This window comes from Motacilla alba, chromosome 24 (assembly GCF_015832195.1).
Source record: "Motacilla alba alba isolate MOTALB_02 chromosome 24, Motacilla_alba_V1.0_pri, whole genome shotgun sequence".
NCBI classification, from domain to species: Eukaryota; Metazoa; Chordata; class Aves; order Passeriformes; family Motacillidae; genus Motacilla; species Motacilla alba.
In genome coordinates this window covers 5,697,773-5,711,859 of record NC_052039.1, presented here as the reverse complement: position 1 = coordinate 5,711,859, position 14,087 = coordinate 5,697,773, and the positions used below count along the sequence as shown (strand labels likewise).

Genomic DNA, 14,087 nt, shown 5'->3' with positions numbered 1-14,087 from the left:
AAATCCTCCAGCACAGGCAAATGAGCTGTAAAAATCCCACGGAAGATAAAAAGGCTGCAGGCTGGACAGAAAAGCTGGTTAAAAAATAAAATAAAATAAAGACTAAGAGAATCCAGCAGTTCCTTAGGACACAGATGAAAGAATCATCCAGGAACCGGGGGGATTTTTAAGCTCTGTGTTTGCTGTAACTTTTGTCATTTCCAACAATGCTACACAAACAGGCTTTCCAAAACGACAATAAAGAGGAAGATTAAAGTTTTCATCTCCATCACAAAGCCCTGCCAAAGAAACGAGGGCTGAGGAGCAATGACAGCGAGCATCTTCGAGCGGAGCGTTTGCGATTCTGGCACATGGCACCGAACTCGGGAAGGGAGCGCTGGCACCGCTCGGCTCTTCAGCAGGAGCAAGGGAGGGCTCGGAAGGAACCGGGATGAACTTGAGAAGCGAGGCACGAGCAGAACTTTCTTTCAAGCCCTGCGATGCCGAGCCCGTCGATCACAGCGTGCCCTGCTAGCACCGGGCTGCGCTGGGCTCAGCCGAGCTCCGGATCTCAGGAATTCCTTGAGGGATGATTTCCCCCACAAGCTCACGGTGCCGAACACCTGCAGCCCTTTCCAGCCCGGGGTTGTAGCGACTTTTGTCAGGCGCAGGAGCCTCTTCTTCAGCCAACAATGAAAGCGACCAGGAGAGAGCCTTACAAAAAGCTCACCTCTAGGTGTAGCAACTCAAACTACCTAAAACAACGCAAAGAGGAAGCTGATCCTCCAGAGCCATTGCTCTCATCAAATACCTCCTTTTTTTTCTTTTCTTTTTTTTTTTTTTTTTAAAGTGAACACGACTGCGTTTTCCCCCAGGCAGACTGACAATCGTTTTTGTTTTAGGTAAAGCACCAGGTACTAACAATGATCACCGGGTAATACACGGGGGCGGTGAAACAAAGAGGCTAAAAATGGTTGGATTTGGTGAAGTTGGAGGATGCCGTGCAGGAGAATCCAGCGCGCACACAAGTTCCTCTGCTCAAACAGATCACCCAGCATCGCCCAGCTCGGGAAACCCGAAAATCCCCAGGGCACGACGGCAGGCACAGCACAGGTCTGACCCTTCCCAGGGAGCAGAAAGCGCTGCTCCGGCAGCCCCGGAGCATCCTTGGGGTGCCATCCTGCCAGCAACGCCACCCCCCTGGAGGTGCCACCCCGGGAGCGACGCCACCGCCCCGAGGGTGACATCCCGGGGGTGTCACCTTCGGCCCGGCATCCTGCGGGTCACATCCTCGGGCATCCCCCCGCGGCCTTGGAGGCGTTCTCCCGCCCTTCCCGGGAGGATGCGAGCGGGAGAACCCCCCCCACCACCCCCCCCGCGGGAGGTGCCGGAAGGGGACAAAGCGCCCGGCAGCCCCGGCAGCCCCGGCAGCCCCGGCCCCGCGCAGCCCCCGCGGCCCCGCCGCGCCCCCCGCGCCGTGCCCACCTCGCTGCGGGTGATGCGGTGCCGCGCCAGCTTCACCACCGCGAAGTTGCCCTTGCCCAGCGTGCCCTCGATGTCGTAGAAGCCGACGCGGACGGGCCCGAGCCCGCGGGGCAGCAGCGCCGGGGGCCGCCGGGGCTCGGCCATCACCATGCTGGGCTCGGGGGGCGGCGGCGGCGGCTCCGGCTCCGGCTCCGCGCGGCGCCCCCGGGGCCGCGCCGCCCCCTCCGCCAGCCACCGGCGTCACCGCGCGCGTCACCGCGGGCGGGGCCTCGCCATGGCAACCGCGCTGGCACGGCCCGCCCCGGGACACCGGGACACCGCGAGGGGACTGGGGCTGGGGCAGGGACAGGGGCACCGGGACACCGGGACACCGCGAGGGGACTGCGGCAGGGGCGCCGGGACACCGCGAGGGGACTGGGACTGGGGCAGGGACAAGGACAGGGACACCGGGACACCGCGAGGGGACTGGGGCTGGGACTGGGGCAGGGGCACCGGGACACCGCGATGGGACTGGGACTGGGGCAGGGACAGGGACACCGCGATGGGACTGGGACTGGGACTGGGACAGGGACACCGGAACATCGCGATGGGACTGGGACAGGGACAGGGACACCGGGACACCGGCTGGGACTGGGACTGGGGCAGGGACAGGGACACCGGGACACCGGCTGGGACTGGGACTGGGGCAGGGACAGGGACACCGGGACACCGCGCCGGGACTGGGACTGGGGCAGGGCTACCGGCGCCGGGACACCGCGCTGGGACAGGGATAGGGACAGGAACACCGGGACACCGGCTGGGATAGGGACAGGGATAGCGACACCGGCACCGGGATACCGACTGGGACTGGGACAGGGCCACCGGTGCCGGGACACCGGCTGGGACAGGAACAGGGACAGGGACACCGGCCCGGGGACACCGCGCTGGGACAGTGCCAGTGCCACCAACCCCGGAGCACCCGCACGGGGACAGTGCCAGTGCCAGTGCCAGTGCCAGTGCCACCGGCCCGGGGCGACACCCGCGCTGGGACAGTGCCACTACCCCCGGGGGGACACAGTGACACCCGCGCTGTGACACCGCCAGTGCCACCAGCCCCGGCGGCGGCAGCCGCGGCAGCCGCGCTGTGTCCCCGCGGCTCGGGAGCCACCGGAGCGACCCCTCCGCGCTGGCATCAGCCCGTCCAGCGCCCTGGCAGAGGGAACGTCCCCGGGGGCAGGTGGCACCGGAGCGCGGCCGGGGGTTCGGGGTGGCTCCACCTCCTGGGCAGCGCTGTCACCCTCCCCGGGAAGCTCTGACCCGTTTTGGGGTGGAACTTGGGTTTTTTTTTAAATTTCTGGCCGTTGCTCCTCATCTTGTCCCCCTGAACGGAGCCTGGCCCCGTCCTCGGGCACCCTCTGGGGAGGTTTGTGCCTCGGTGACATCGCGTCAGCTTCCCCGAGCGAAACACGCCCGGCTCCTTTTGGATGAAGGGGAAGGAGGCAGCCCCAGGTGTCTGTCTGTCCAGCCCAGGTGTCTGTCTGTCCAACCCCAGGTGTCTGTCCAGCCCCAGGTGTCTGTCTGTCCAACCCCAGGTGTCTGTCCAGCCCAGGTGTCTGTCTGTCCAGCCCAGGTGTCTGTCCAGCCCTGGTGTCTGTCCAACCAAGGCGTCTGTCTGTCCCAGGTGTCTCTCCAGCCAGGTTTCTGTCCAGCCCAGGTGTCTGTCTGTCCAGCCCAGGTGTGTGTCTGCGATGTCCTGAAGCGGCCAGGCAGATGCACAGGGGGATTTCTGCAGGTCCTTTCTCAGGGAGTATTTCTGCTGTCGTATTTCCTGCACCTTTGGAAAGGCAGATTTGGGCCCTTTGACCTGAAGTGGTCTGAGGACATCGGAGCTGAGAACGTGTGAAACAATGTAAGGCCCTTTCTGCTGAATTTCCTTTTCGCTGCTGAGCCCACTGATTCTGCTTGGGGGGGAATTACATTTTAAAATTCCACGATCTTTGCTCTGCCAGCTCATGCCTGTCCCTCCCTCTGCCCTGCTCCATCCCAGGCTGCAGGACTGGTACCTTCCTGACATTTGGGAGCCAGGAATCACTCCTGGAATCTTTCAGCTCCCCTGACTAAAGAGGCCCATCCCAAAGCTGATGCACTGCACGCGCCTGTTGAATCAGCCCCAGAGCTTTGTGAACACCCAGAGCTTTGTGAACACTCAGAGCGGGCACAAACAGCTCAAAACAGAGCCCGGACACAAAAAAAAAGAAAAAAGAAAAGAGTGGAAGAATGCAAGGAACAAAGTTGCGTCGTTCTTTCCCTTTTTAGACAGGTTGTACACGTAAAGCTGCCTCATCCTAGTGAAAAGTTGCTTTTGTTGTGTGTCAAGCAGCGATGAGTGTTCTGCAGAGGGAACTGAAGCTCTCTGTGCAGAAATTAATGCTCGTCCTTCGCTGCTGATGAGATTCCTGCAAGGAGTGACATTTGGGGATGACGCTGCTGGCTCGGGCTGCCATGGAGAATCAGGGAGCTGCTGCTGCTCTATTTATCCCCTGCACAAGTTCTGGCAGTGAGTAACTGATGGCTCGGGTTAGTCAGCCATCCACCCTTCCAGTGATTGATGGGTACGTGAGAGAGCCTTCCAGAACCCTCTCGGAATAGCAAATGGTGTCATCCCGAGCTGCCGCTCGCCAAATTTCACTCCTCTTTCACCTTTTCTTCGCGTCAAAAGTTACTTTTTTTCCTACAGAGCGTTACCTAATGCTCCTTCTCAGTCACGTCATCCTACACGATGTTTTTAGCCTGCAAACATTTATTCGCTCCCTGCCCACTTTCAAGCCTCATGCAGGCTGAGAAATGAACGATTCAATCAGGTTTTGGTGCTTGGAGGAGAAAACTCCTGCAGAAACCCCGCCACGAAGCCGGAAAGTTCAGGTCACCAAAACAGGGCTTAAAAACGCTGCGAGAGGAACTGCACTGACAAAAATCCCCCAGAAAACCATCCTCGGCAGGGCAGCTTTCAGCGGCCGCTGGTGGTTTTTGCTCTGCTCCAAGGAAAGGGATTGAAACCCCTCCCAAGCGGCGCTGAGCAGATTTTCCAGGACGGAACGTGGAGCGCACATGCCCTCGTGTGGCCGCGCATCCTCCCGCAGCTGGGATGCCCCAGGTCGGTGTCAAACAGCGGCACTGATAACATCATTGATAACATTTCCTCTCTTTAATAACGCCCGGCTCGCTCGGATCACTGCTCGAGCCCAACGGGGGCTCAAGAGGTCGGGTCACACATTTGGCTGCCAGAATTTGGCTTTACACAGCTGAACTCCAGCATCCGACTAGTTCTGCCCATCATTTTCCTCTTTTTCAGTGCCCGAAAGATGCTGAATAGCTGCCAAAAAGAAAAAAAGAAGAAAAAAAAAGAGGAGGCCAAGAATACAAGATTAAAAGTGGACAGACTTTTGCTTGATTTGCATTAATTACTGCATTAGAAACTCCAAATATTGCGAGTGCCCAGCCCTGACCACTCTCCTGGATCAGGATTTTGCTTTTCAGGAGAAGCTGTTGCCCACTCGATGCTGCTTTCAAAACAATTGGGAGATGATTTATTTTTTTAGAGGGATTTCTCCTTTCAGGGCTTTATTTGCCCCGTGTCCTGCTGGAGGAACAGCCGCTGTGACCCTGCAGCCGCAGCACCTGGCACATTTAGGAAGTGAGAAGCAGCTGTGACAACTGAAATATTGCAGTGGTTGCAGCAGTCAGAGATCTCAAAACTCCTTCCTTCCTTTTGGCAGAAGAGATTCGTGGCTATGCCTGCACTCAGTTCTCCTCTTGTTTCAGCCACATTTAAAACACCTTTTTGCCAAACCTTTGTTTCCTCCCAGCCTATGAACTGGGGCTTTTCCCCCCATTTCCCTATTTATTTATTGCCAAACCTTTGTTTCCTCCCAGCCTATGAATTGGGTTTTTTTCCCCCATTTCCCTATTTATTTATTGCCAAACCTTTGTTTCCTCCCACCCTATGAATTGTTTGTTTGGTTTTTTTCCCCCCATTTCCCTATTTATTTATTACCAAACCTTTTTTTCCTCCCATCCTATGAACTGGGTTTTTTTCCCCCATTTCCCTATTCATTTATTGCCAAACCTTTCTTTCCTCCCTGCTCATGAATTAGGATTTTTTTCATTTTCCTATTTATTTATGGAGAGCAGCAAACTTTTAGGCAACCAAAACACATTTTAGGTGCTTCACGCTCTTGTTCTGCAACAGTGTTGCTCTCCTGGCGCCAGAAAAATCACCTGCAGAGCAAAAGGTGTGAAATTTCTGTGTTCCTGCCTGGCACTCTTTGGTTTCTTGGTGGTTCCCCTTCCACTTCTTGCTCTCTGTCCCTTCCAGCAGAGTGAGGGAGGGAATTGGAGGAGTAAAAAAGAGCAAACTCACGGGTTGAGATAAAGAAATTTAATAGGCACAGTGAAAGTCACACACACAAGCGAAGCAACCAGGGGATTCCTGCCCCACCTGCCAGGGCTCCATCCCACATCACAGCAACTTTCAGCACCTTTGAGGAGGAGAAAGTCTATAAATAAATAAGGATTTTGGATTGTCCTTCCGTCTCAAGGCATGTCTTTGGTACAAAAAGGAATGGAGGGTATTAACAGGCCATTCCTGGGCAAAGGGGGCTCGGTGCCAAGCAACATCTCTACATTCCTCTCCGTTTGGGTCTTTAAAAACCCCCATTCTTGCAGAAAACAGAAGAACGAGGGCGCGATGCAAAACCAGGACAAACACCGCGCACGCCGTTGTTGAACAAGTGCGTAGAGAGGGCGAGGAACTCAGGTTTAAAACCCAAAATCCAAACTCCAGAGGTTTTTTTGGGTCCGTTTCCTCAGTACCCGTAAATCTCGTTGTCCACCCAGGTGGACTCCTCGCTCCTGCCCACGCGGTCCCCGCAGAGCTCGTAGATGTCGTTGGTGACAAAGCCGCTCTCCGTGCCGGCCAGCGTCACCGAGCCGCCGCTGGAGCTGTCCCGGGGGTCCCTGCAGGGGCTCTGCAGCCCCCCGTGGGCACGGAAGGAGGAATTCCTGGTGCCAGGCCTGGCCCCGGCCAGGTCAGCCTGGCACTGCTTGCGGATCACGCCGTGGATGTCCAGCCGGGGGCTGTCCCCGCCGGGCTGGGGCAGCCAGGCCTCGGCACCCTTGGGGGTGACATCCTCCAGCTCCTGTCTCCTGAGGAGGGCAAAAGGGAAAAGGCATGAAAGAGCACGGAGGAAAACACAAACCCACAGCAGAACGCCGAGCTTTGAGCAAAGCTGGGCTCGGGACTGCGCTATTTGTTGGGTTCCCAGGATGAAATGATGAATTTGACTCCATGGTTTTAAGTTAAAACAATTCACATGAAACTAATTAAACACCCACCTGTGGGTAAACAACCTTCAACTGCATTCCAAAGCAGCAAAACACAGGGGAAGCAATCAGATAATATTGGGATATTGGGTTTTTTTCTCTGAGGTTTCTCAGCTTCCCAGGAGAAGAATCCTGGGCAAGGGAATTTTCTAGAGGATATGACAGTGACACAGGACATTGCTTGTTCCAGCCATTCCAGGCTGCTCTCCTGGAAAATCCCTGCTGAGGGACACTCTGCTGCCAGCTCCGAGGCTGGGGCAGCAGCTCCTCTGACACTCCCAGAATCCCAGCCACCCCTCTGACCCTCCCCAAATCCCACCAGCTCCTCTGACCCTGCCCGAATCCCACCAGCCCCTCTGACCCTCCCCAAATCCCAGCCACACCTCTGACCCTCCCCAAATCCAGCCAGCCCCTCTGACCCTCCCCAAATCCAGCCAGCTTCCCCAAGGTGTGCTGAGCCCACAGGGAAGGCAAGGAGGGGACCCTGCTGAACATCCTCTGCTCCAATTGTTATCCTTCTGTTCCCATTTTTTGCTTTTGAAGGGGAACTTGTGGTAATTCAAAGCTCTAATAAGGAAAGCAGGAGGGTTAACACACCAAAGTCATAATCTTGGTGATGTTTTTTCCTGCCTGCCACGTCTGTCAATGCAAGAAAAGAATATAATGGGATTTATTTAGAATTTTACTTCCTAATTAACTCAGCCTGGGGCATCAAGACCATTTTCTCAGCATTTCTTTGGCTGCAAACGCTCCTGTGCAGAGGTTTTTACAGGATGTGAGATTAGCAGTCAACAGGACAAATTCAGAACGCAGAAGTGCCACTCACCTCTTCATCAGCAGCCAAAAGCAGGAGATGCCTGCGACGGCCACCAGGAGAAGCAGCACAGGAATGCTGGAAATGAGGATGAAGGCAAGGCTCGGAACAGGTTCTGGGGGTGAAAAATGAAGCAGGGTCATGAGAAAAAATTGCAAGTTTAATCACAGATGTAAAAAAAAATTCACAAGAAATATAATAATATAATTCACAATTATTACAATATTTACTATATAACATTCACAATACGATAATAAAATTCACAATAATAATTTTCATTATATAACATTCACAAGGAATACAATAATAAAATTCACAATAATAATAGAATATTCATTATGTAACATTCACAAAAATACAATAATATAATTCACAAGAAATAAATAAACAATAAAAGTGGCTTTTTCACACCCAAAATGCTTTGCACGGCTTTGGATTTGAACATTTTTACTGCCAGAGCAACCTCCTTATTCCGGGAAATACTTGAGGGAAGTTTGTTTTCCCCCAGAGTTTGTTTTCTATATTCAGTCTTCCACATTTTGAGTCAAACACTTGAAATGAGGTTTCGAGAGCAGAGCTTACCTTTGGCTCTCCCAGCTGTTCCATTGGCACCTTTCCTCCAGCGTTCCTCTGGGAATTTTGGCTTCCAGGGCTCTGTTGCCACAGCTGGAAAGAAGCAGCTTCATTAATTTTTATTTTTAAATATTAAAAAAGTGAGGCTGTTTGAAGAGGTTGGGAGCTGCAAAGACGTGTGAGGTGCACTGGGATTCTTGCCCTTCAATCCAACCCAGCTCTGCTCCACCAGCAGCAGGGTTTTCCCTGCAGGATGGAGCACGGATGAGCCCAGGGAAGTGCAAGCTGCAGGGGAGCTTCTTGCTCAGGGTGTTTTTTGGGTGGCCTTGACAACGAATGGCAGAGTATTTCCACTGCAAGCCAGCACTGGAAATAATTTTAAAAATTAAAAAATCAAATCATAGAAGAACAAACAATTAAATAATTAAAAATAATTATTTTAATGATTAAAATATTTTAATAATTTTTAAAAAAAATTCCCAAAGAATTATGTCCAGCTCACCTCTTCGGGGATTGTCTATTGGAGCTCTTGTTGGCTTCTCTGGAAGAAAAGAGAAATGCAGAATTTCCTCGTGAGTGAAATGCACAGTCTCCAACCTGAGCACAGTTCTTCAGTGTTCTCCCCCTGTCTGAGACCTCAAACCCTTCATAAAATCCCCCAGGGAATTCACGCAAACCACAGGCAGCTACAGACACTGGGGATCTTTCCTCATTTGCTGCAAGGATTAAAAACTGAGGGAGGGTTTCCTGTCCCTGTTGGGCTGGCTGTGACACACACACACCCCTGATCAGTGTCTAAGGAGAAAAAGGTTTTATTCTGCGTGTTCTCCAGCTTATATACTCTTAACAAAGCCTGGTCTTAAATCATTATTGCACCACAATAACTCATGATATTCATTGGTGCAAAGCAATTAGCGGCAATATAATTGGTAAAAGTTTTACAGAAAATTCCATAAGTTTACAGAACTTCTGTAAAACAGAAACTCTGTAAATTCTGTGAAACAGAAATACTCTTTCACAGAATTTCTGTAAAACTTAAGAGAAATTTCTGTAAGCTTTACAGAAATTTACTAAGGCACGTATACACATTTATTTATGCACGTGGTCTGGCTCACAAACAATTTCACGTGTCGTTTTGTCCCAGATGGCAAGGCGAGATGGATTCTGGTTGCCATCTGCACGGCATTGTCTTCTGTTAATTGAGCAGGTTTTTTTAATCTCTTCCACACCCGTTCCTCCCTCGGGGGCACATCTGCTGATAAGAGGCCACTGAGTGTCCCTGCACGGCTGATAAGAACTGCAGCATCCCCCTGGGAGATGGGAGCCCACAGGGAGGAGCCAAGCATTCCTGCCTGGATATAATCTGAGATCCTGGGACACCAGCACGGCTTCTCCACTGGATTCCCAGAGGAACAGCAGCTGCCTCTGCCACTGGAGCTTCAGAGGAAGACTACACCCTTCCACAGGATCCCTTTGCAGCAGAACCACCCCTGGCACTGCAGGAGGGCTGCAGCCACAATCCCAATGGGATTTCTGCAGGATCCCTGCTCCAGCAGAACCACTGGCACTGCAGGAGGGCTGCAGCCACAATCCCAATTGGATTTCTGCAGGATCCCTGCTCTGCAGAACCACTAGCACTGCAGGAGGGCTGCAGCCACAATCCCAATGGGATTTCTCCAGGATTCCTTTCCAGCAGAACCACCCCTGGCACTGCAGGAGGGCTGCAGCCACAATCCCAATTGGATTTCTCCAGGATTCCTGCTCTGCAGAACCACTGGCACTGCAGGAGGGCTGCAGCCACAATCCCAATGGGATTTCTGCAGGATCCCTGCTCCAGAAGAACCACTGGCTCTGCAGGAGGGCTGCAGCCACAATCCCAATTGGATTTCTGCAGGATCCCTGCTCCAGAAGAACCACTGGCTCTGCAGGAGGGCTGCAGCCACAATCCCAATTGGATGCCACCAACACCCTGACCCACAGGCGTCAGGCTGTGTTCTGACTCTGTCAGTGTTGTTTTAGTTTATTTTTATCATTATTTATTTTATCCTTTTATTTTCTTCCCTGGTAAAGAACTGTTATTCCTGCTCCCACATTTTTTTGCCTGAGAGCCCCTTAATTTAAATTTTATAGCAATTTGGAGGGGTGGGGAGGGTTCACATTCTCCATTTCAGGGGAGGCTCCTGCCTTCCTTAGCAGGCGCCTGTCTTTCCAAACCAAGACCCTTTTCACTGACGGCCTGGTCTCCTTCCTTGCTATGGACACACTCAAAACCCATCAATTATTATTTAATCATGATTGTTATTTCTTCTTTTAACTCAGCTTTGCTTGCAGCCAGCTCTCCAGCCCCTCTGTAATTCCCCCCACCTCACTCCTCATTGCTCCTCCTGGGCTCTGCGATCCCCCGGAGCCTCCTTACCCAGGGAGTATTTGCAGATGAAGTTGTTCCTCATGGTGCATCTGTCGTCGTTCCACTGGAACATGTAGGGGCCCCCCACCCCTGGAGGGGCAGAGGGCTGGTGGTAGAGCACCACGCACACCTCGCCCCCGCACGACGGCTCGTCCACGTACCAGTTCCTGGGGAAAAGCACACAAAAAAAACTGTCAGAGCCCAGGACGCCTCTCTGCCGTTCCTGGATAATCCCAGGAGGCAGATCCATCATTCCTTCCAAAGACGGGGGTCTCAGAAAACACAACACAGAAGGACCACAGGTGACAGCTGGGACATCACTGCCTGGATCCACTGGGCAAAACCCTGAATTCCTGAGGGCCCTGCCCGTCCCACAGTGCCACTCCCAGCTACCCACCGGAATTTGGACGAGCTCCCATCGGACCAGGAGTAGAAGCTGTGGCACTCAGTGCTGTTGTCCTCCTGCTCCTTCCTCCTCCTGAGCCCTATCCAGAAGTCCCCATCCGAGGCCAGGAGGCTCCTGATGAGTGATTCAATCAGCCTCTGCTCTGCCGGGCTCTCGATGCTCACCAAGTGTCCCCCGTCAGCTCTGCAGGCCAGGTGAGCTTCTTCATAGCTGCTCCTGCGCGAGGCGTCGTGGAAATAGACGATTTTGTAGCAGGGTTTCTGTGTCCCACGCCTGCAAACCGTCTGCCCTGCAGGGAGGGAAAGAAAACCGTCACAGGAGCGGCGCTGAACAGCGCCAGAATTAAAGGCAAAGCATCAATTCGGGTGAGTTTTGTGCTGTTTATACGGAAGCACGACACGGGTAAAAGCTTCTTGTGTTTCTGGGCTGGCAAATGGCATCTCCAGATTTTTAGTACTGAATCTCAAGGTTTAGGTCGTTTCACGTCCTGCTCTCCTCAGCTCCCTCACGATTTTTCTGGGATTTGCAGATCCTGGGAGTTCCTCCCAAAGAAACACAGTGCCAGAGCACGCTGATACCCGCAGCCTTGGAAAACCCAAAGTTCCCCTGCAGGCGTTCCAAGAGGCTTTTAGAAAGGATGATTATTTTTAAGGAGCTAAATAGTCAAAATTAGGGATTTCCTTATACAAGCAGAGATAGCAAGAATTTATCTTTTTATGCAATACGTATCTATATGCAATAATTTATAACGTATCTATATGTAATATAGATATAATGTAGGCATGCAATATAGATACAATATGGATTATATATAATATAAATATATTATAGATACTACATATAGATATAATATATATTATATCTATATGTAATATAATTATAGATGTGCAAGATAGATGTGCAATATATCTATATATAATTATAGATATGCAATATAGATATATTATATCTATATGTAATATAATTATAGATGTGCAATATAGATATGCAATATAGATATATATAATATAATTATAGATGTGCAATATAGATATATATAATATAATTATAATGTGCAATATAGATCTATATTATATCTATAGATAATATAATTATAGATATGCAATATAGATGTGCAATATAGATATATTATATCTATATATAATATAATATAATTATAGATATGCAATATAGATGTGCAATATAGATTTCAATATAGATATATATTTTATCTATATATAATATAATTATAGATATGCAATATGGATTATCTCTATATGCAATATAGATATAATACAGATATGCAATATAGATATTTTGTATATATACATACATGCAGAAGTTAAATGGATACTGCAGTGCCATAGACTCCCAGAATATTTGGGGTTGGAAAGGACCTTAAAACCATCTCTGGGGACACCTCCCACCGTCCCGGGCTGCTCCAAGCCCTGTCCAGCCTGGCCTTGGGCGCTCCCAGGGATGGGACATCCCCAGCTTTGGCCAAGCAGGGCCTCACCACCCTCCCAGGGCAGAGTTTCTTATTTACATCCACCCTCAAACTCTTCCCCTCCCAGTGTCTGCACTGAGGATCACCAGAGGAGCTCCCGCAGCCCAGTTCCCAGCTCTGCAATGTTTCTGCCTGCCCAGGGAGAACACAATGTCTGCTTGCAGGCTCTCACAAGCCAAGGACTGGCTCATGCAGAAGCAGCAGAGCTTATTTTGGTTCCGAGGGAAGATCAAAGTGAAGAGACACATCATCCCAAATGATGCACTCGGGTGCTTTTTCAGCAGAGCAGTCCCAATATTTAGACTGTGGAAACAAACAGTTTTGTTTTGCTCAGTAAATATTTCTTTGCAGGCACAATCTGCTAACCTACATGTTTTTACAGAAGGAAAACATTCAGCAGCACTTGTGGCGTGCTTGGAACAAATGGATAATACAAGGACAGGTCATTATAAACCCTGCCACGGATCATTGCTGGCTTTGCTTCATCCTTTTGTGTTGGTCACTGGAGGAGTGGGAGTTTAAACACCTTTCACACTGGAATTCTTCAGCAGTAAAACAGCCAGAAATGGAGTTTGCCAACATTTTGCACAGGGATTATGAGAGGAGCAGGATTTTTACCATGACAGCACTATTAAAAAGTACATTTCTAGCACAGCCTGTGTTTCTCTTGGCGATTTGACACTGAGAAAAAGGCGAAGCCCCTTACCTCTTCTGAGGGAAATGTCCACTGCTGCTGGGAGAGGCAAAAGGAAAACACAGACAGCAGAGTGTCAATAAAAACCTGCAGCTCTCTAGAAACAGCGGCACAAACACTGCCCTCAGCTCTTCCCTGATCGCAAACACATCTTTCCTCACTAAAAAAAGAGGAAGGAAGTCTCTGCCTTATCAGCCAAGCTTGCCACGGCTTTCAGCTAAGGAAATCAGCTGGAGCTGGTTCCCGGCTGGGCTGCGCCGCTCGGTTTGGGACCCGGAATGCGCAGCTCTGAGCAAGGCTGAAAGGATTCCTTGTGCTCATCCCCCCTTATCCTCACTCGGGATCTGCCGCTGACTCCAGCGAGCTCCCCAGGGCAGGGCGGCGGGCGAAACCAGCTGCAAAAGTTGGGGAAGACCTCCAGAACCACCAGACCCGACCTCCCCCCGCAGCGCCGCGAAGCGACAGCATCCCTGCCCCCGTCGCATCCCGACCCTCCCGGCCACAGAGGCGGCGCTGGCGGGGCCGGAGGGATCTCGTCGGGATCCGGAGGATCCCCGCACGATCTCGCCGCGATCCCCAGCGATGCCGAGCCCCTCTTACCGCTGAGCAGCCGCGCCCCCGCCGCGCAGCCCAGCGCGGCCGCGCACAGCGCCGCTGCCGCCAGCATCGCTCCGCCGGGGCCGGGACAGCGGCAGCTCCTCCTTCCTTCCTCCCCTGCCTCCTTCCCTCCTCTTCCTCCTCCTCGGCTCAGCCGCGGCCCCGCGGAGCCGGCGCTGCCCCGGGGCCGAGCGCGCTGCTCCGGCTGCCCCGCATGGCTGCGCCCGCAGCGCCCCGGCCCCGCTTATATCCGCACCGCGCCCGCCCCCGAGCCACCCCCGGGCG

At 52.1% G+C, this 14,087-nt stretch overlaps 2 protein-coding genes across 4 annotated transcripts in view; both read right to left on the bottom strand.

Moving 5' to 3' along the window:
- The window catches only part of SIK2 (salt inducible kinase 2), a 33,008-nt gene extending 31,310 nt beyond the window's left edge, over positions 1-1,698 (bottom strand). The window contains exon 1 of the mRNA XM_038161534.1: positions 1,465-1,698. Within this exon, the coding sequence (XP_038017462.1) occupies positions 1,465-1,614 (150 nt within the window). The 5' untranslated portion in view covers positions 1,615-1,698. The remainder of the gene's footprint in view (positions 1-1,464) is intronic.
- A 4,168-nt stretch (positions 1,699-5,866) lies between these two features.
- Positions 5,867-14,048, bottom strand: LAYN (layilin). Of its 3 annotated transcripts, none has more exons than XM_038161640.1 (8): positions 13,806-14,048; positions 13,218-13,244; positions 11,017-11,314; positions 10,629-10,786; positions 8,715-8,753; positions 8,222-8,305; positions 7,652-7,754; positions 5,867-6,648 (listed from the first exon to the last, which is right to left on the bottom strand). In XM_038161640.1, exons 1-8 carry the CDS (start codon positions 13,870-13,872, stop codon positions 6,309-6,311), a joined length of 1,116 nt encoding a protein of 371 aa, XP_038017568.1. In that variant the 5' UTR covers positions 13,873-14,048; the 3' UTR covers positions 5,867-6,308. The 3 variants fall into 3 exon arrangements, with proteins under 3 accessions (XP_038017568.1, XP_038017569.1, XP_038017570.1); XM_038161641.1 differs by having other exon boundaries at positions 13,218-13,241; XM_038161642.1 differs by lacking the exon at positions 13,218-13,244.
- Positions 14,049-14,087: the final 39 nt, after the last annotated feature.

Coding starts and splice junctions, on each gene's coding strand:
- LAYN (XM_038161640.1), bottom strand. CDS start 13,872: ATGCTGGCGGCAGCGGCGCTGTGCGCGGCCGCGCTGGGCTGCGCGGCG. Junction 11,315..13,217: donor GGACATTTCCCTCAGAAGAG/GTAAGGGGCTTC, acceptor CCCTCCCTGCAG/GGCAGACGGTTTGCAGGCGT. Junction 8,306..8,714: donor AATAGACAATCCCCGAAGAG/GTGAGCTGGACA, acceptor GCTTCTTTCCAG/CTGTGGCAACAGAGCCCTGG.